The 21,270-nt window shown below is 48.3% G+C and overlaps 1 protein-coding gene across 1 annotated transcript in view; it reads right to left on the bottom strand.

Moving 5' to 3' along the window:
• Nucleotides 1–21,270, bottom strand: part of BDP1 (BDP1 general transcription factor IIIB subunit) — a 1,412,545-nt gene that overhangs the window by 1,216,165 nt on the left and 175,110 nt on the right. The window contains exon 8 of the mRNA XM_086960808.1: nucleotides 3,204–3,258. Within this exon, the coding sequence (XP_086816934.1) occupies nucleotides 3,204–3,258 (55 nt within the window). The remainder of the gene's footprint in view (nucleotides 1–3,203; nucleotides 3,259–21,270) is intronic.

Raw genomic sequence — 21,270 nt, forward strand, 5'->3', positions numbered from 1 at the left:
CTGGATCAAGATCATTGAGCGACTGGTGAGCAAGACCTTGTCCCAGTTTCTAGAATCCAACACCAGGCTAGATGATGTGCAATTTGGCTTCCGCCCTGGACATGGAACTGAGACTGCACTGGTGACCGTGTTGGACGATCTTCGATTGCGTGCGGACGGGGGACAATCTGGGATTCTCATTTTGCTTGACCGGTCTGCCGCCTTCAACACAGTCAACCATGACATCTTGTTGACCAGACTTGAAGAGGGGGCAGGGTATCGGGCACGGCTCTAGATTTGTTCCGTTCTTACTTATCCTATAGGTGTCAGGCGGTTTCCCTCCCGCCGTATCAATCAGAGTTTTCCAACATTCATCATGGTGTTTCTCAAGGATCTGCAATCAGCCCCATTCTGTTTAACATCTATGTGAGACCACAGATTGATATTATAAAGGCGCATGGTGTGAAACATTGTGAATTACGCTGATGACACTCTGCTTTTTTTCTCCATGGAGGGAAGTCAGTCTATATCTCTTGAGACTTTCCATGCCTGCATGTAGGATACTGCTCTCTGGTTAAGAGCAAACCCCCTACAATTTAACTCGGATAAGACAGAAGTCTTATACTGGGCTGTTGGGAAAGTTCCCTCCCCATTTCCTGACAATTTTTGGCCTTCCTCAACTACCTCCACTCTGGTTCCTGCTAAATCAGTACGCAATCTGGGAGTTATGCTTGATGCCAATCTGAATTTGGAAGTACAAGTAAATAAATTGGTGGTGAGTTGTTTCTCCCTTATCAGAGCACTGAGGAAGATCCTCCAGCTGCTGCCCAACACGGCTAGATCCTTGGAAATATCATCCTCAGCAGTTTGGATAATTGTAATACCCTAGTACTGGAGTCTCAAAAATTCCTGATTGAACGTCTTCAAAGAGTCCAAACCTCGGCGACTAAACTGGCTTTAATGAAGCCACAACGCTCTTCGGGCTCTTTGGCCCTTGCAGAGCTGCATTGGCTCCCAATACTGCAAAGAACTAAGTTTAAATCTCTTTGCATAGTGTTTAAAGCCCTTCATGGTTTTGGACCCAAACCTTTACAGGAGAAATTGGCCTGTTATATTCCAACGAGGTGTCTTCGCTCTTCCTCTACCTACTTGGTGAGAGTTCCCAGAATTCGAAGAGCTAAATCAGGAGGCAGGGCGTTCAGCACAGCCGACGCAAAGCTTTGGAATGAACTTCCACTTGAAATCAGACAGTCTCATGACCTTTTGCAGTTTAGGAAAAGGGTCAAAACATTTCTGTTCCCTAGAACTTGATCTCTCTTTATGTCTGAGGACATTCACTGTCAAACCACACCCTCTACCATCTGAGAGTGTTGACGTCAGGCACTATAGCGCCAAGATACCCTTTGGGTGATATCTGCACTTTATAAATATTGCATACAATACAATACAGTGTGTAAGTGGTTGATGTGCACGGGCGGTCTGCCTCGGTCAGAGCTTGTACTACGTCTACCTGACTGGCGCAAGTAACCGGTGCTAAAGCTGGTGACCCTGACCATGAAAGGGGTACAGAGCTCTGCAAGAAAGGGGGAATAGGGATCGAGATAACTGCCGAGTGGCGAGTTGAATTTCCTTGTCCAGGACCCCAACGGCTCGCTGCAGGAAAGCGTACATGGTGGTCACAGTGTTGGCGGATTACTTTGGAGTAGGTCCAGCCAGCCTACATTTGCCCATTGTAACAACAGCAACTCAGTGCACCTACAGAATAGGCCCAGCTAATACCAACAAAGTCCCACAGAAGAATGAAATACACTTTCCACTGTCCACTTAAGCCAAGGGAGGAAGATAGCCAGCAACGATCGATTGCAGACAGAGCCCTCATACAAGGTAAGATGTAAAATGGGGCTGTTACCTGCACCAGTCTCCAAGTGAAGGTCCCCAACTCTAGTTCCCTGGGTAATGAGTCCAACAAAATTCTAAAGAGACCAAGTCCATGTGCCAGGTCTCAAGGGGTGTGTCCGGCGTCCTCGGTGGCGGCAAACAGGCAGGCAAGTGAGCAGAAAAGCATCCCGCGCCACGGAAGATGTCAAGCACCTTTACGGTGCGCGGGTCAACTGAGTGCTGGCTCTTCACCCCCGCCCCCTTTCCCCCCCCTCCCCAAGGAGTGTGTCAGGTGTCCTCCCAGCTGTGTTCTCGGCTGCGGCAACCAGGCAGGCAAGTGAGCAGAAACGCGTCCCGCGACACGGAAGATGTCAAGCACCTTTATGGTGTGCTGCTCGGGTCAGCTAAGTGCTGGCTACTCTCCCCTCAAGGGGTGTGTCGGGCATCCTCCCAACGGCGTCCTCGGCGGTGGCAAACAGGCAGGCAAGTGAGCAGAAACGCAGTTTGTGTTCAAGGAAGAATGAAATTGTAGGGACATTTGTAGATGGAGCAATGGACCAGATTGGGAAGCATGAATTCAAATCTCTTACTGACAAGAGGGCAGTGTAATGTTAGACGCATAGTTTGTGGGCGCGTTCATAAAATAATTTCAGGGGAATGTCATAGTACCATTTTCTTATAGTTTATTGTCATATAAACAATTCTTAGATTTAAAACCGCCCTTCAAATTAATATCCAATGTTTTCACTTGTTTTGAGTCTCAAGGTTCACAAAATCTTCTCTCGATCTCAAGGTGATTGCAAGGTCACAGTAAGGTGAGAGTCCATAAACTCATTTAGGAATCAATATTTATTGAACAGAAATTACACTATTACTATTAGTGATAAATGTTCTTTTCTTTTCTGGGAGGCATTCATTTTTATGTCTTGGATGTGAAAAATAGGCAAATTTCACCCCAACCCCCATTCTGCTGATCTGTCTTTTGGCTCCATTGTTGCTAACAACATATGATTGTTTGGTCAAAGGGTCAGAATGATTTCGCTCAAGGTCTAAGTAAAGGGAAGTAGAAGTCTATTCTCCGAATCATACTCAAAAATACATTTTTCCAACATACAGAAGTTAGTTCGGAATTTCAAAATATCGTAGGCAATTGCACATATTAGAAAGCAACTTGTTCAGAAACTATTCAAGAATTTGAATTATGTGAAGAGAACAGAGTATATAAGAAGAAATCTCATATGTGCAGATAAAAGCAAACAGGAAAAATGCATGACCATGTAAAAAAGCGTATTTTATGAAGGATCCTTCAAAGTGAACCAATGATTTTAAGGTACCAAATGGCTTACTGAATGCTTTGTCTATCCTCCATCCATTTGCTCGTTCTTCACGTTTAAATTTGTTCTGCAAAATGAGGGAGAAAAAGGTTGCACTTTAATTTTTCTGCCCATCAAGAACAGGCTGGTTTCAAAAATAAACAATAATCAATATAGAAAAGAAATAACACTTTCAAAAGTTTAATCAAAAGTCTACTCTATTTGAAGACAGAGGCAATGAAAACATGCCTTTACACTGAGTAGCTTGACCGCCGCAGCTTGAAACCATCTGTACAGACCCACAAAATCACTCATTTAAAAGATTTGAAAACCTGATTTTAAATATTAAATGAGTCACTCCTAAATGCACAGTGTTGCCCGAAAGGTAGGATGCATAATATTTAAGAGTGGGAAATGTAGGACATTAGAAGTGACATGTTCCTCCAGCGACCAAACCCAAAGCGACATTGTCACTGGTCAGTTTTTAACTGTTACATAGGAAAAGTCGAAGTACACATGAAACACTTTAATCTATACCTTTTGACCAGTACCAGACACAGGCACCCAAAAAATATTTTTTACATTTAATAAAAGTCCAATTGAATTAAAGTCTGATTTATTAACATATATGAAATGTAATTTTTAGAAAGTTACCTATACTCTGCCTGAAGCTGTTGAAGGTTAATTCGCATTAGTACCCAGCAACTGCCCAGCAAGTGCTTGGACTGAATTAGGTGGGAAAAAACACTTGCTGAACTGCCAAGTATATATGTGGCAGCCCAAGCTACCTCCTCAAAATACTTTCTGGACCTGCGGCGATCAGGAGAGGAATGGACCTGCTGTCTGTGACCTGAAAAAAGCCCTGAATGACTGCACCTGCTTCCTCTTGTACCTAGGAGAAAGATGTGGACTACAAGGGTCAGTTGGCTGACTTCCTGGGTGGCTTCAGGGAAACAAAAAGCTGCAAGAGGCCTTTTCCTGAAGTACCCAGCTGAAGTGGCAACTGGACCTGGACTGGAGTTGGCTTCTTCCTGACACCCTGAGAGTCTGTAAGTGCCCTCCACTGAAGTACTGGGGGCCATAGAGATCTAATCCTGTGGTTGTTTGGGCACCAGAAGGAAATTTGTAAACGCTTAAAAACATTTCTTTCAGACCTCCAGAGCTTCAGGGTGATCTGTGGGAAAAATTATCTGACCAGGAGTTCCACTGGATCGGACTGAAGAAAATAAGTTACTAACCGGTAACTGCAGTTATCCAGTATTGGTATCTTTCATAGATTCACATGTTTGAATCATTTCTCGTCATCGAGATGGGAGTCTCACAGTAAAATAATCAAGCAGTATTTAACAAATATAATAGTGTCCCCTAGGCCATGTTATTGACAGCCTATCTATGTCCTTTTTTTTAAAACCGGGCCAAATGTTGAACACAGTCAATCAGCACCCCCTAGAACAATCCCAGTAGAGGCAGAATCCCTCAGATTTTCTAAGCACGAGTGGGAAGTAAGAATCCCTTAAAAAATGTAAATTGATACTTGTATAGCGCACTACTCACCCGCAAGGGTCTCAAGGCGCTTGTACGAATACCGCTGTGGAACCCATCCTGGCTTTCCCTGTGAGGCGTCCACTCCTGGGCACCCCCAAGGTGGAGGCCAGACACCCTTAGCGTTGTGGGGGCCGTTGTGGAGATTAAGCAAGCTATTGCCCAGAGTTGCAGAGTGGGACTCCATGATTGGAATAGGCACCGAGGCGAGAATTATCAGGTCCGTGGAATTTTGAGCCCAAGACCCGCCGAGGCAGGGAATTGACCCTGGTCCCGGGCTAGACCTCTGCATCAGGGTCTGTGGGGAGGAGGGTGGGTTGCATGTGAATCTATGAAAGATACCAATACTGGATAACCCCAGTTACCAGTAATTAACTTATTTTCTTATTCAGTATTGGGGTATCTGTAACAGATTCACATGCTTGAAGCATAATAGCAAGTAGTACCCTAAAGATCGTACTATCGGTAGTGAATGGAGGAAGACATGTAAGATATAAAGTCAGAGTATCAAAACAGAGACATTTGAAAGTATACCAAAAACCCTTTAGATCCTAGAGAATTTATCATTTGTATAAAATAAGGCATAATATCATACTATATAGATGAAGAGTTTAATGGAATGTCTACAAACATTAATAGAAAACATAAGTTGCCATTGTAAACAAGAATCTTGATTTAGAATCTTACTTCCTTTGTAGCGAATACGTGTTAAAATTAAAGTTTATCAAATTAAAATCAAGCAATTCTAGGCAATTTCAATAAATTCAAATGTATAAAACTCCTCTTTACTAGAAAGAGGCCCACCTTTATTGAAGAGATGGTGCAGTACTGCTTGGTCCACTACTGCATCTTCATGCTGCGTGGATTGCAGACAGTAGTGCTGCGTGAAAGTGTGACCACTTTCCATGTTGCAGCATGGCAAAACGTGTCCAGCGTCACCCCAGCAAAAAGAGCTGCAGATTCTCGCGTCCTCGGGCATCCTCTCATACGATCAGGCCTTGCATCTACTCGTCCTCAATGAGTGGTGGTACAGTGACAGGAGGGACCCGGGGTTTCCCACTAGAACGACTACTCTTAGGGTTGCATACGCTGCATACTATCTTGTATTCGGCGCCGCTACGCAGCAAATTGCCGTCGGCTACACATGTGGTTTTCCTGATATGGAGGCAGACACTACGCCGCATGGGTTGGTGGAATACCTTGACTGGGGAGACCCCCTTGTGGGATAATGGACGCCTGCCAGAGCTGGCGGCCTTGCAGGGCTTACGGGGATGGGGCACTATTGGTATTTCGACTCTGGGGGATGTTATGAGAGGCACGATACTCAAGTCTTTTCAGGACCTACAGAGGGACTTCTCTATGCCCCAGACACAATTCTATAAATCTCTAGTTTCGACATGCCTTGTCCCCTTCCCTAGAGGGGCTGGAATCCCTTCCTGAATTCAGTCCACTGGGGCCAAAAGTTTTTATGGGTGATTTGGAGACCAAAAAGATCTCCCCGGTCTATCAATCCCTAGTCACACACTGCTCCACCTCCCTTCAGAAGTTGCAAGTGGATTGGGAGGCAGATGTAGGTGCATTGGAGGAGGAGGACTGGAGAGAGGCCTTGGCGGCTCCCAAGTAAGCGGCTATAGCAATGCCCCTTCATCTCATCCAGTTTAAATATCTTCACAGGGTATAATATACCCGGGCCCGACTATACCGGGCGGGATTGATTGCCTCCCCGGAGTGTCTCAGGTGTGGGTGGGAGGAAGGTACATTTATACATACTATTTGGCACTGTCTTTCACTGGAGCGGTTTTGGCGTGGGGTGATTTCATGCCTATCAGCGGTTTTGGGATGGGAGCTCCAGCGGACACAACAACTAGCTTTGCTTCACGTTATGGAGGGCATAGGGGGTAACATCTATAAAAAACACCTCATGCGGCTTGGCTTTACGCTGGCAAAGCGGGATATCGCTAGGGCGTGGAAGGTGCAGCAGTCCCCATCACTGACAACATGGAAGAACGGATTAGACTTTTGAATGGGGCTGGAACAGCCTATCTTTGAAGCCAGGGGCTGCCCTAGTAAGCATTTCAAGAAATGGAAGAGATTGGCGGATTACCGTGGGCTGCGGCTAGAGCCGCCCGTGTCTGTGGAGGCTCGTCCACTAGGATAAGCCTGAATGCACGTAGAGAGATGGGGATGCAGGGTAGGAGGGGGACAGGGTAGACGTGGGTTATTATGCTACAGATTTGTTGCTATACATCGGGCTGAGGCAAAGACTGTGCGGAAATTGTGCGACTTGGAAGGGTCGGGAGCGTGTGGGGGGAGTGGTTGTATTGAGTTCTGTATTTTTGTACTTTTCCTGGCTGCAACCTATGAAAGTCAGTTGCTTATGTGACAATGTATGGTATGATCCAGCAGAGGACTCTGGTGTGCAGAACTCTGCGTTGTATTTGCAATTGTCAAAAAAAATATGTTTTTTTTTTAAAAAGAGCTGAAGTTGAAGTTTGAAGTTTATTGGTTTGTATAACGCTGAATCACCCATGAGGGTATCTCGGCGCTTGGGACGGTGAGGAACATCAGAGACCAGAAAAATTTTGAAAAGGTGGGTTTTTAGCAGCTTTCTAAATTGGGCCAAATTTTGACTAGAACGTAGATGAAAGGGCAATTTATTCCAAAATACCGGGGCAAGATAAGAGAATGCTTTGCCTCCGCTGCGCGCCTTTTTGACCCTGGAGGTACTGAGCAGAAGCTCAGTGCTGGATCTAAGTGCTCGTGCAGGGGTGTAAGAGGCCAGTTTGCTACAAAGATACGAGGGGCTTTGACCAATGAGGGCTTTATAGATAATACAGCCTATTTTGAATTTGACCCTCTTTCTTACTGTCAGCCAGTGGAGTTGGTTCAGGAGGGGTACCGAGGGTGTTCTAGCAGGGGCGTCAACAGTGAGACAGGCAGCTGTATTCTGCCCCACCTGAAGTTTATTTATGAAAGTTTCATTAGCTGAAAATAGGAGGGCATTACAGTAGTCAAGTCTACTAAGTACTAAGGCCTGCATCAACGTTTTCTTGGTGGAAGAGGGTAAGAGGGGGGAGACCCTACAAAGGAGGCCAAGGATGTAGAAGAATGAGCCCGCAGTAATGTTAGCATGCGTCTCAAGTGTAAGTTTGCGATCAACCCTGACACCTAGGTTCTTAACCACTTCTTTAGGGGTAGGGGCAGTACCAAGTTCTTCCGGCCACCAGGTAGGCGACCAATAAGTGGCAGCTACTTTAAACAACATGATTTCAGATTTACCAGCATCGAGTTGTAAATAGTTGGCCCGCATCCAGGCAGCGATGGATTTCATGCCTTCTGAGAACATAAGTTCGATTTTAGGTCTATTTTTATCAAATGTGAGGAGGAGCTGAGTGTCGTCAGCATATGAAATGGGGGTGAATCTCAATGATCTCATGAGTCTGGCCAGAGGGGGAGCTCTGAGGCAGTAACAGCCCCGTTTTTTAAATCCGTGCATTAATCCGCTGCATAGGAGTCCCCTGAAGGGCTCTACCGACGTCGGAACCCAACCAGCAACGATCGAGAGTACCCCGATCCGGATCCATCACCACCATCGGAACTTATCCCCGCTCGACTGCGCACGGCCCGGCTGGGCCTACGGGGCCTGGGACTTGTGTGATCTGGACAGCGGGCGACGGACACCCAGTGGCGACAAGCTCAACATTACTCTGCATCGGAGAATATAGACATTAATCCTAACCCCACCGCTCCCTCTTGCAGTGCCCGATCTTCATCTGATGGTGGGGGCCTCGTAGCGTGATCTGAGTGCCCCCCTGATGCGGCCGTCCTGACTGGCTCTCGTCCCCGGCCTTGCCGAGTACCTGCTGACTCCACCACAGAACAATCCGGGTGAGAAACGGCAACACTGGGGTGACTCCGGCGTCTTTGCGGTTCCCTCCACCTGCTACGAGCGGCTGTGAGCCGGCTTAAAGGGGAATCGTATTCCTTACTCTGAACTGCACCGACTCTGGTCCCCACGACGCTCCGGCTCTGTGAGTGGGCTCCATGCCTTCCGCTTGACTGCAGTAGCGCACGACCTAGGAGACGGACCCTTGGTGGTCATAGATCCCGGAGTCAGCTGGTGGAGAAGTGGCGCCGCGGGGGTGTGCCTTTCGCGTTCTGTTGGCGCTGCAGGACCCGCTTTGCCTTCTTGAAGGTGGGACGGCCTACTGCCCTGTAGTGTGGTGCCCTCCAGAGTCTGTGAGGCGGCGCCGACAGCCTTAAGGGGTTCTTACTCTAACACTGGACTGATTTCTGGCCCCCACACCTACTACCCAGGATCCCCCGCCATCGCAAACCTACTTATACCAAATACTGCACCTGGACAATCACGATCTACCTGGTGAGACATTTTCTTTTGCGCCTTTGACGCGACCTGCACCCGGTCGGCATGGCGGGCAGAGGGCCTAGAAACCAGGCTGCTCAGGTTAAGCTAGATAAGTTCGCTTATGAAAAGGGGCCGCCTACAACTTCACCCCAGGGCAAAACGCAGGGGGCGATGGCGGGAAGAGAGTCACTCTTGATGACATCATGAAGGCCCTGGCTAATGTACAGTTGAGAGTTGGAACAATCTCCACTGACGTCACCCTGCTTAGGGCGGACCTTCACAAAATGGCGGACAGGGTGAAAGAGGTAGAAATAGTGACAAAATCCCTGGTTCAGGACACGTCGGAACTCAGGCGATGGATCTATATGTGGAGGAACTGATAAAAACCAGGCTACAGCCTAAGGGACTTTCACATTTTTTCTCGATTGAACGTGCCCACAGGGTGCCTGGAGGAAGGCCAAAGCTGGGGGCCCCACCAAGACCGGTCCTCGTCCGTCTTTTTAACTTCAGGGATAGAGATGCCATTCTACAAGCAGCAAGAATCTCCCCTCCTATCCGGATATTGAACTCAGTCGTTTCCTTCTTTCCGGATTACACGGCGGCTGTTTCGAGGCGGCGCCGCAGCTTCTTCGAAGTCAAGAAATTACTCCGAGCCAAGGAGTTCCAATACTCTATGCTCTTCCCTGCAAGACTTCGGGTTGTGGCTGAAGGGCAGACTTGGTTCTTTGACTTTCCTGAAGCGACTCACGATTGGCTGGAAGGGTGGCGCCCGGTGTCTGGAACGGACCGAAAATCGAGATCTCACTGCCGCAGAGAGGGAGAAGACTTCCCAAATGACCTGGACTCTGGTAGTCAGGAGGCCCATCACGGACTGCCCCTTGAGGAGGAATGACATCGGCAGTGTTGCTGACAATTCTTTGTGCATGATACGGATATTTGAATATTTATGTTTTAGCTGGCTTGTGGTCCTGGACTGGGGTGAGCCTGGTGGGCTCTGAAAGGCTGTTGCCTCGTAGGACTCTGATTTTATTTTGGATTTGTAAAGCGCGTAGCTACCCAAGGGCGTCCCAGCGCTATAGTATCAACCTGAAGTGTTCCTGTGGGGAAATTATTGGGGGAAGAGCCAGGTCTTCAGTAGTCTGCGGAATGAGAGCAAGTTGGTTTCTTTGCGAATGGTAAGGGGGAGGCTATTCCAGAGCTTAGGGGCGTTGTAAGAAAAGCAGCGCCCGACACGCAAGTATTGCAGCTATGGAAGGGAAGAAGCACTCTGCTGAGTTGGGGTGGCGGGCAGTTGTAGGTTCGCTAAGCAGGGAGGAAGGGAGGAGGGGTGGTATTTGAGTTGGGAAGGTAACTGATCTGCTTAATTCTGTTGCTTCCATTGTATACATGGTTTTCTTCTTCGGTTTTGTTACACGCAGGCTGGACAGGACAGTAACTTGGTACGCTACTTTAACACTACGGGTTGATAGCACTCCTAAATGTTTAATGCACCTCACCTTTACTGATGGCTGACACTACTTCACATGGGCAAAAAGCTCCACTTACAACACTCACTCTAATGACCTGGAATGTCCGGGGCTAGGAGACAAGGTGAAGAGGGGTCTGGTACTGCAATATCTGAATTGTTGCGGTCCCACTGTGGTCTTATTGCAGGAAACGCACCTTGTGGGTTCCACGGTCCGGGCTATGGATCGCTGGGGAAAAAAGATGATTGCTCACGCGGAGTTTTCCTCGGGCTCCAGAGGCACGGGGATACTTATTAGGAAAAACTTCCCACTAGTGGTCCAACAGACACGAGTTGACGAACAGGGTCGATTCGCGGCCATGACCTGTCAGTGGGAAGGACGGCTATTTAATCTTGTCTCTTTTTATGTGCCGCCTGCACTACACACACAGGCTCATGCTGCACTCACGGCATTTCTATTGACACTACCGGTAGCGACACTTCTGATAGGAGGCGACTTTAATGACATACTTGACGGCACCCAGGATAGATTCCCTATTTGATGAGACACAAGGGGTGGGAGCCGTCTGCTTGGTCTTGTGGATGCCCTGGGACTTAGAGATAGTTGGAGGTTCAAACACCCGACTGAGACACGTTACACTTATTATTCCACAGTACACAACTGCCTCATACGCATTGACTATTTCCTGACTTCCGCAGATGCCCTACAAGGGGTAGACGAGGTCACTATACGCCCTAGGGGCATATCCGATCACTCCCCGATAATGCTCAAATATACCCTTCATCAAGCCTGTAGAAGGCGTATGTTCCCGATTCATGCTGGGTTCCTCCAGGTGGCACCTATTGTGTCAGCACTCACACTCACTACTAACTAATTCTTTCAAGAAAATCCTGGCTCAGTGGAATCGCCCAGTGTGCTCTGGGAGGCATATAAAGTGGTCCTTCGGGGACAGGCGATGGCTTCCATCACAGGTCATAAACGAGAGCGGCGGGCGGATTTGGACAGACTTGAGCCTGAACTGACTTATGCCACTACTGAGCAGGAGGCCCACCCCTCTCTGGGTTCTGCCAGTGCGGTTCGACTTAAACAAACCGATGTTCTAACCCTACAGAGAGAGATGGCGCATACGCAGATCCGAGCCACTCGGCATAGGGTCTACGAGGTGGGAGACAAGGCGGGGAAAATGCTGGCTTGGCTCGATAGAAAGGAAAGGGCGGATAAAGTCATTGCGCATCTGCAATCACCTGAAGGCTCCATGGCCTCTGACCCTGAGGATATAGTCAATGTCCTAGCTGACCATTTTGAACAAATGTATGCTCCCCGGGCGTCCTATACAATTACGGAGGCGTATGACTACATTAGGGATCTTACGATACCCAAACTCTCCCCCGAGGCTGCGCTTCTATTGGAGGCGGACATTGCCATTGAGGAGGTGCAGGCAGCTACCTATGCACTCTCATCTGGCAAGGCGTTGGGACCAAACGGGTTCCTGGTAGAGCTACATAAGAGGACGATACAAACGACAGCCCCCTTTTTCCTGAATATGCTATCCGATAGCCTCAAGAATGGGGAGCTGCCAAGGGATCAACGCTTAGCTACAATTGTCGCAATCCATAAGCCAGGCAGACCGAAGACAGACTGTACCTCCTACCGTCCAATTTCTCTTATAAATACGGAGCCTAAGATATTGGCCAAATTGCTGGCGACGCCACTGACCCCGCACCTCGAGTCGCTGGTCCACCCAGACCAGTCGGGGTTTATGCCGCACCGAAGCACGGCCCTTAATCTCCGACGGCTCCATGCGGTCTTAGCGCGCATCACAAATATCAAAGAACCTGCGGTTATCCTCTCTTTAGACGCTACTATGGCGTTCGATACAGTGGAATGGCCTTACCTATTTGCAGTGCTCCAGCACATGGGGTTTGGCCCCAAGTTCTGCGCCTGGATTCGATTGTTGTATACTAAACCTTAAGCGCATGTCACTGCTAATGGACATATTTCGCGAGACTTTCCCCTCGGCCGAGGCACGAGACAGGGATGCCCGCTGTCTCCGTTGCTTTTTGCATTGATCTTGGAGCCACTCGCGATCTGGCTTAGATGGGAGCCCTCTATTAAGGGGCTCCGTTGGACCGATGTATGGGAGGATCGCATATCCCTATATGCAGATGATATCCTTCTATACCTCACCTCCCCCAGAAAATCTATTCTCGAGTTGTTAAACGTATGTGAGAAGTTTGGTAGAGTGTACGGTTACAAGATCAACTGGACTAAATCCATCCTCTATGTTCTCGTAGGCCCCCCGCCTGTCTTGCCCCTGAGCTGCCCCCTGAGGACCTCGTCGAAGGCATTTAGATACCTAGGTATCTTCATTACGCCAGACCCCGACGAATTCTACACACTAAATCTTTGCCCCCTCCTTGAGAGGTTTAAACGCGACGTCAAGGTGTGGCAGACTCTCCCCATCACGCTTTTGGGCAAGGCCACGTTACATAAAAGGATGGCACTTCCCAGCTTCCTTTATGTGCTTGAAAATACCCCATCATTGGTCCCTGTAGCGTATTTCAAAGCAATAGCAGCAACAGTATCCCATTTGCTGTGGGGCGGGAGGCCACCCCGAATTGCGCAGGACAAGTTGACTAGAAGCTGGTATGATGGGGGGATAGCGCTCCCAAATATTGAACTATATTACTGGGCGGCACATCTCAAGCAGATTATTTTCTGGTTGCACGCCCCACAAACTGAACTGACATACCTTGTTGACAGACACTCTCTGGAGGGCAAGGGACTGCTTCGCAATCTATATAGCCACCGCCCCACTCCAGACTTGATAGGTCCGACACACCATTCCGTGCAGTTATGGTACAAAGCCAACAGACGCTTTAAGTGCTCTGGAATCATTACCCAAATGACTCCACTGTGGGACTCCTACCAACTTGGCTTCCTCCGTAATAGTAAGGGGTTTCAGGCTTGGGACGCCATAGACATATCGATGGTGGGTGATCTCTGGAGGAAGGGTGGGGTGGTGGAGTTCGCCCATCTTCAAACACAATATGGGATGTCGCAGACGGAGAGGTTTCGATACTTCCAAATTAAACATTCACTGCAGTTGACGATACCGACAGGCACTATTTTGCAGGAACCTACTCTTCTCTAGGATAGACTCTTGGCAGAGCACATGAAGGATAAGGCCACTTCCTTCACTTATAGGAAACTCATTAATAACCTCCCAGACGTGACGTCCGCATTGAAGTTGGCCTGGTCTGTGGAAGTGGGCCCCTTTGAAGACTGAGTGGCAGGAGGCCCTTTCCTCACCACAGGAAACTGCCATTCTCTCCAGACTGAAGCTGGTCCAACTTAAGGTACTGCATCGTACATACTATACCAGGACGACCCTATACAAAATAGGGAAAGCTACGCACAAATTATGTTTGCTTAACTGCGGGGAGGAGGGAACATTCTACCACACCATCTGGGACTGTAGATACATGGCATCATACTGGACGGCAGTAATGCGCACGATTTCCCAAACAATAGACATCTCCCTGCTGCCGGAGCCTCGCCGCTGTTTGCTTAATGTGTGGGAACCTAATGATCTGAACGATCGGCAACAAGACTGGGTGATGCTGGGCATGTTAATGGCGAAGCGCAACATCGCCATGTTTTGGGGCTCGGCTATACCACCGACGCTGACAGGAAGTTGGTAAGCCACTTCAGGCCCAGCCCTCTAAAGCCTATATCATGGAGTCTATCCAGTAGGATCTGATGGTAGATAGTATCAAATGCAGCTGACAAGTCGAGCAGCACCAGGAGTGCTGCTTGACCCTTGTCCATGGCCATGCGAATGTTGTCAGTAACCTCAATAAGGGCGGATTCGGTACTATGTTTAGCCCGAAACCCAGATTGAGAAGCATCAAGATGGTGTGAGGTCTCCAAGTACTCGTACAAGTGTCTATTGATATGTTTTTCAATAGGCTTAGTCTGTAGGGGTAGAAGAGATATAGATCGGTAGTTGCTGAGGTCAGTAGTGGGAATCTTGGGGTTTTTACGTATGGGTATGATTTGAGCATCTTTCCATGCAGGGGGGAGGCGACCAGTACTCAGGGAGCTGTTAAGGATAGAGCAGATAGGAGGGGCGAGCTGGTCAGCAAATTTGGCAGAAATCTTGGCTGGGATGATGTCCATAGGGGAGCCGGATTTGATTGTCTCAAGGAGGGATTTGACTTCCATCGGACAGAGATGAGGGAAGGTGTGAAGTTGAGCGGAGGTGACGTGTGTATCAAAAGGGCTAATAGTGGGGGGGAGGAAATGGTATTGGCAGAAATGATGTTCTGATAAATGGAGTCTATTTTTTTGAGTGAGATATGCCGCAACATTTTTGCATAGTGACTGTGAGGGGGATTCCGCAGTATCACATGCATTGGGGTTCGAATAGGACTTAACTATATTAAATAATGTCCTGGATTTGTAACCTGCCTGCTCCAATTGCTAAGCAATGTAGATTTTGCGTGTGTTTTTGATGTTATAATGATAGGATGCTAAAGCGCTTTTGTACCTAGCTTTATCTTGTTCTCTGTGGAGAAGTCGGCAAGTACGTTCTAGTTTCTTGCATCCCCTCTTTTCGGTGCGTAGGGCAGGGGAATACCAGTCAGAGGCAGTGGATATGTGGGCGTGGGTGACCGATGTGGACACTGTTCTGGTGGAATGTGCTTTAGTCCTTCTTGTCAAGGGCTTATTAACCTTGTCATGGCAGAATTGGATTGCTGTAGAGACCCATCTGGCAAAAGTGGCCTAAGTTACTGCTGTTCCTTCCTGGCCCTGTCCGTAAGCCATCAGTAGCTGATCAGTCTTTCTTATGTCCTTAGTCTTTTGCAGGTAGAATTTCAGACATTTAATTACGTCTAGCATATGCAACGCTTGCTCTGCTGACGTAGATGGATTTGGAAAGAAAGATTAGAGTATGACTGGTTCGTTAAGATGGAACTGTGTTGGAACTTTCGGAACAAAAATTGAGTTTGTAACAAACGCCACATAATTTTCTGTGAAATAAAAAAATGGTTTTTCATGCAAAAAGCCTGGATTTCGCTAACTCTACTTGTGGAAGTGATAGCCAGGAGGTGAGCTACTTTCCAAGGCAGATATTTTAGCTCAGCTTTGTGAATTGGTTTAAAAGGCTGCCTCATCAACTGTACGTGGACTAAGTTAAGTCTCTATTCCAGAGGGGTAGTTCGCACTGGAGGAAAGGCATGGTAGAGTCTCCTCATGAAGGCGAGGGCACCTTAACTGAAGCGAATGTGAGACCTGATTTTGCTGCAAACTCTGCTCCGGAGAAGCTTGAAACAGGTGTAAGTCGTTCCTTTGGCACCAGCAGCAGAACAGTTTCCATTTTAGGCGATACGTCTTATTAGTGCTTTCTGCTCTGCATCTTGAAATGATATCTCAGCACTCCTGTGACATACTCATGTCCCTGAACTCCAAGAACTCAGGAGCCAGGCATACAAATGAAGAGACTCCGGGTCTGGTGACATACTTGCCCCTTGTCTCTGGTAAGGAGAGATGGTGACAATTGTAAGCGTATGGGTTTCGATTTCAACAACAAAAGAAGTTCCAGGAACCAGTGTTGCCTCCGCCAGAGTAGTGCTATCAGGATGAGACAATAGCATTCCATTTTCATTTTGGTCAGCACCCTGGGAATTCATGGGATGGGGGAAAGGCGTAAGCATATATCCCTGACCATCGCATTAAAAGGGCATTCCCCCAGGACTCTGGGAGAGGTAACCTGCTGGCATAGGATTGGGATTTGGTGTTTTCCCTAGTGGCGAAGAGGTCTAAAGCTGGCTTTCCCTACATTTGAAACACCTTGTCGAGTGGTACTGTTCAAAATCCCATTTGTGGCAACTGGACTGTGTTCTGCTTAATGTATCCGCTAGCGTGTTGTGTAGCCCTCGGACATGCGCAGCTCTGAGTGTGATTCTGTGTTGCATTGTCCCGTTCCACAGCTCCTGTGCTTCCTGTGATAGCGTGATGGATTTAGTTCCCCCTTGCTTGTTGACGTAGCACATGCTGGTCATACTGTCCATATGAACCAGCATGGATGAACCTGCTATCCTTGGTAGGAAAGCCTGAAGAGAGAGAGAAAGATGGCCTTGAGATCTAGCCTGTTCATGTGCTGTAACCTTTCTGCACTGGACCTTTTGCCCTGGATCTGTAGCTCCTGCAGATGGCTCCCCCAAGCCATCCATAGATGAAAAAAATGAAATCTGGAATAATTTGAAGGAAAGTGAAACCCTTCAAGAGATTTGGTCCGTGAAACCACCATTGTAGGACTTCCTTCATGCGGGTTGTGATCCGCATTATATATTCGGAGGATCCAGAGGCTTGCCTCTGGAGGTCTTCCTGAAGCAGTCTCATCCTTAGCCTGAGTAGTGGCACTAAATCTATCGCTGATGAACTCATTCCCAGGAGCTATTCGTATGTTCACAATGAAACTGACCCTTTTCTTAACATGTTCTTTGCAAGCAGTTGCAATCGTATTTGCCTCTCTTCTGACAGAAAAGCTTCGCACTGGATAATATCTATTGTAGCTCCCAGAAACTATGTGACGTGACTGTGAAGGAGTGAAGAGTTTTCTCTGTTCACAGTGAGGCCTAGAGCCCAGAACAACTGAAGGCAAGCATTTGTAGTTTGAGTGGCTTTACGTTCCATTGGTGCTTTGAGCAGCTAGTCATCCAGGTATGGAAATACCTGGAGACCTTGAGAACGTAGGGCTGCGGCTACCTGGGCCAGGCACTTGGTAAAGATTTTTGGCGCCGATTTGAGGCAAACGGAAGTACTTTGAATTGGTAGCGGGTGCCGCTCACAGTTGCGAGGAGCTGCGTGGAGTTTGCTGTCCCTCACCTTATCCAAGGGGATTGCAGGATCATTAAGTGCGGAGAAGACACCGGCGTAGCTGCGGGACTGCGAGTCCCAGGACCCCAAGTGGCGTGCTGACCAGTTTCACCTGGTGACTCTTCACGTTGGCCGCGCCCCCCCGCTCTGGGTGCTTAAGACCGCGACTCGCGGCCCCCGCTTCGCGGGCGCCGCTCGAAGTTGCGAGGAGCTGCGTGGAGTTTGCTGTCCCTCACCTGTTCCAAGGGGATTGCAGGATCATTAAGTGCTGAGAAGACACCAGCGTAGCTGCGGGACTGCGAGTCCCAGGACCCCAACCGGCGTGCTGACCAGCCGCACCTGGTGACTCTTCCCGTTGGCCACGCCCCTGGAGGACACAGGTTACAAAACCACGCCCTAGGACGCGCATCGCGGGCGCCGGGCAAAGGGCGGGCCGTTTGAGGCCGTTAGAGAACGGTAGAGACCGGACCGGGCTACCCCCCTAAAGCCTTACCTTCTAGGTTACCTTTACTGACCCGCCTGGCTGCTCAGAAGCTTGGAGGTAAAAGAAAAAATGGGCACTAGAGAAACAAGAAGCAAGGCAGCTTCCTTGGTCTCAGGTACTTTGGACAATTTTCTTGCGAAGGCAAATACTGTGGTTAACAAGGGACTTACTGTGTTGGAAAAACAAATTGCGGAGGGTATAGAAAATTCCCATCTGGCTTCAACGGGGTTATCACCTAATGTTAGATCATCACTATTGCTTGATACCACGCACTAATCACTCATGGATAGTATTGACCAAACCATAGAGTCTGTCCTACAACAGGTAAGGACACCATCCAACCCTCATAGGGACAGAGACTCACTACACATCACTGATGATGTGGAGCCATCCCCCACCGCTGAGTTAGTACCATCTAGGGCTCTGGGGGACGGTCCCACATCAATAGAATACATGGGTCATAGAGAGGATGCTGCCCCGAAAAGGAAAAGATCTAGGAAGTCCAAGGGTGCCAAAAGGGCTAAAGTTGATCCCATAATGAACACCACTGAAGATAGCATGGGCGCCCTCGGAACATCTGTCACGGGGAATGACATGGAAACGGCGAGCACTCCACCTCCCGCCCCCATACCCACACACACCGGCCCATTCATTTTTGGTGGGGCTGTTCCTAACACCTCAGAGCACTTCATCTGCTCACTTACTGGTATCCTCAAAAGCCTTTTGGAGCCTCTCTCCCTCAAATTAGACTCTATAGATACTAGACTTCTAGCTATAGAAAGACTAAGTGGTAGTGGTGCGATCAGCCAGGGCTAGGAGTAAGCACATATGGAGCCCATGGGGATGATGCTGGGACTTCACATTCCCCTACTCTTACAACCACTGTGGCCCCTATTCTACCAATAGCTCCATCCCGGGAAAACACCAGCATAGTCCCCGTGCCACAATCTGCCCCGTACCCCTTCCCAGGCAACTCCCTACGGTACCAACTGCTAGGAGGTCGAAGCCACCCGCTTCGGTCTACCTGGCCAGGAGAGACCATCAAATGAAACAGCTAACTGCCCAAACCGGTTAGTTAGTTCTAATAACCGGCGAAAAGCAGTTAACCTGCCCCCAGAGGCGGCAGCCTATACTGTGATTCTGATGGGGGTACCAGAGCTTTCCAGCGACGTGGTGGAATCCTATGATTCCCTACGTAATAAGGTTATTAGCTGGTTAAATATCCAAAGGCCCCTACCACCTAATCTAAGAGGAGAAGTTCTTATGGTTAGAAGGGTTTCATGGGTTGGGTATACCGCTAAGAAAGGTGTGGGGGATTGCATAATTGTAAGCTTTAAGAGTCCTCAGGTCGCCACCTATATCCGTAATTGGCTTGGGAGTTCAGGAAATACATCCATAGAATTGGTCCCCCTGTCATATTTTTATCCTAGTGTACGTGATTTAACTATGAGGAGGGACGATGGCTGGACAAGGGTGGGTTTTGCTGTTGATGGGTCAAGATATAGACCCACTCGCAATGCTATCCCTGCTTATGGCAACTACGTACACCCCAACAGATTCAGTTGTCTGGATCAGGTCGATTGACTCCAAAAGGTTGCATCTTCACGATGCATCCAAAGCATCGTTAGTGAATCTGTAGGGCAGGGGATTGTGGGGGGGGATATTGATACCATCATTCGAGAATTTGATGTATCCCCTTGGGAAAGCTTAACTCCTATTAGCTCCAGGGGCCAAGTAAGCAACTTACCCCAGAGTCCACCAGGTCATAACCCAACACCTATAGCCCTGCCTGCTCCTAACTTAACACCCACTGTCCCATCTATCTTGGAAACATCACTGCAAGGGCCCGTAGCTCCATCATCGGACATTGCACCAGAGAAAACAGGAGGGCTGGGATCTAATCCTCCAGTCGAAATCCTGAAGTTCCTCTCTTGGAATGTGGCGGGTATTGCCAATAAATTATACACAGATGACTGGGATTCCCTAGTAGGTAGTAGTGATATCTGTCTTTTCCAAGAGATGTGGGCCAGGGAACCTCTGTGCAGAGCAGGATATGCAGTCTTTGAAATTCAAGCCAGGTGGAGTGGTAAAGGGAGGCCCTCAGGTGGTTTGGCGGTCTGGGTAGCCAGTCATATTGGGTGTAATGCGGAGAATGTACCTACGTTCTCGCAGGACATACAGTGTGTTCTACTCAAGTGGCCCAATGCTTTGAATCTGGCAATTATAAATGTGTACTCTCGCCCAGTTAGTGCGGCCATGGAATCACCCACACTAGAAGATCTTTTGTCATCCTTGGGCCAACTCCCCATTGATTGTAAGATAGTGATGGGCGGAGATTTTAATTGTCACTTTGAACCACTGGAAGGTTTAAAGGAGGGTGCCCTTACTGCTGAAGATGACTATTGGGGTGTTCCGTCATGTCAATCCCCCCACCCTAAATCTTGGTCCCCTCTCGCAGTCCAAATTATGTCCCTAACATTAAACTTTGCGCTAAGGGCCTGTAATGGACGCACTCCTTCTGACATCCCTTCATCATGTACCTTCAATAGGAAGGACCATGAATCAAGGCTGGACTACATTTTTGTAGACATTGGTCTGTGGTCCAAGGTCCAGGATTTTAGGGTAGTTGTAAGAACAGACAGTGACCACAACGCACTTTTATTAGATATGGTGCACCCTGCACTTGCTGTTGGGTCACCGTCTGACAATCCCAGTGAAGATCCAGGGAATCTGGTTCTTAGCTCCAATAGACGTAGGGTAAAATGGGGGAAATTGGCAAACTCAGAAGAGAGTATAAATAAAATCTATGAAATAGCACTCCCTAAGCTAAAAGAAATGGATGCACTAATTAACCAACCTAGATCCCCAGATTTTAATGAGAAACTAGCTCAAATCCATGTAGACTTAGTGGGAGCCCTAGGCGAGGTTTTCTACCCAGTGGTAGTCCCACGGAAGAAAAAGACTCGAACCTCAACCTGGTACAATTCTTCTTGTAAAAAGATTAAGACAGAGCTAATAGCCACAATAAAAGCAGGTTCTGATAAGGGCAAGGTCGTTGAGCTTAGGCGGAAATACAGGGAAGCCATGGCACTGGCAAGGTCGGAATGGGATTGGAACAGATGGCAGGACCTCTCCTTAGCACTAGAAGCGAGGGATTCTAGAAAATTTTGGTCCCTGGTAAGTACTGGCACAGGAGAAGCCAAAGCTGCAGTGGAGCCAAACATTGCATCTTCTGTCTGGGAAGCCCACTTTGGCAAATTGTACCAAGATACCTTTGAATTTGCCAATGATGTGGCCTCTGACGCTATAGCCAATCCTGTAGCTGGATTAGAATTTACCCTCGGTGAGGTGGTCAGT

The sequence above is a fragment of the Lissotriton vulgaris genome, chromosome 3_1, assembly GCF_964263255.1.
Source record: "Lissotriton vulgaris chromosome 3_1, aLisVul1.2, whole genome shotgun sequence".
Taxonomy (NCBI): domain Eukaryota; kingdom Metazoa; phylum Chordata; class Amphibia; order Caudata; family Salamandridae; genus Lissotriton; species Lissotriton vulgaris.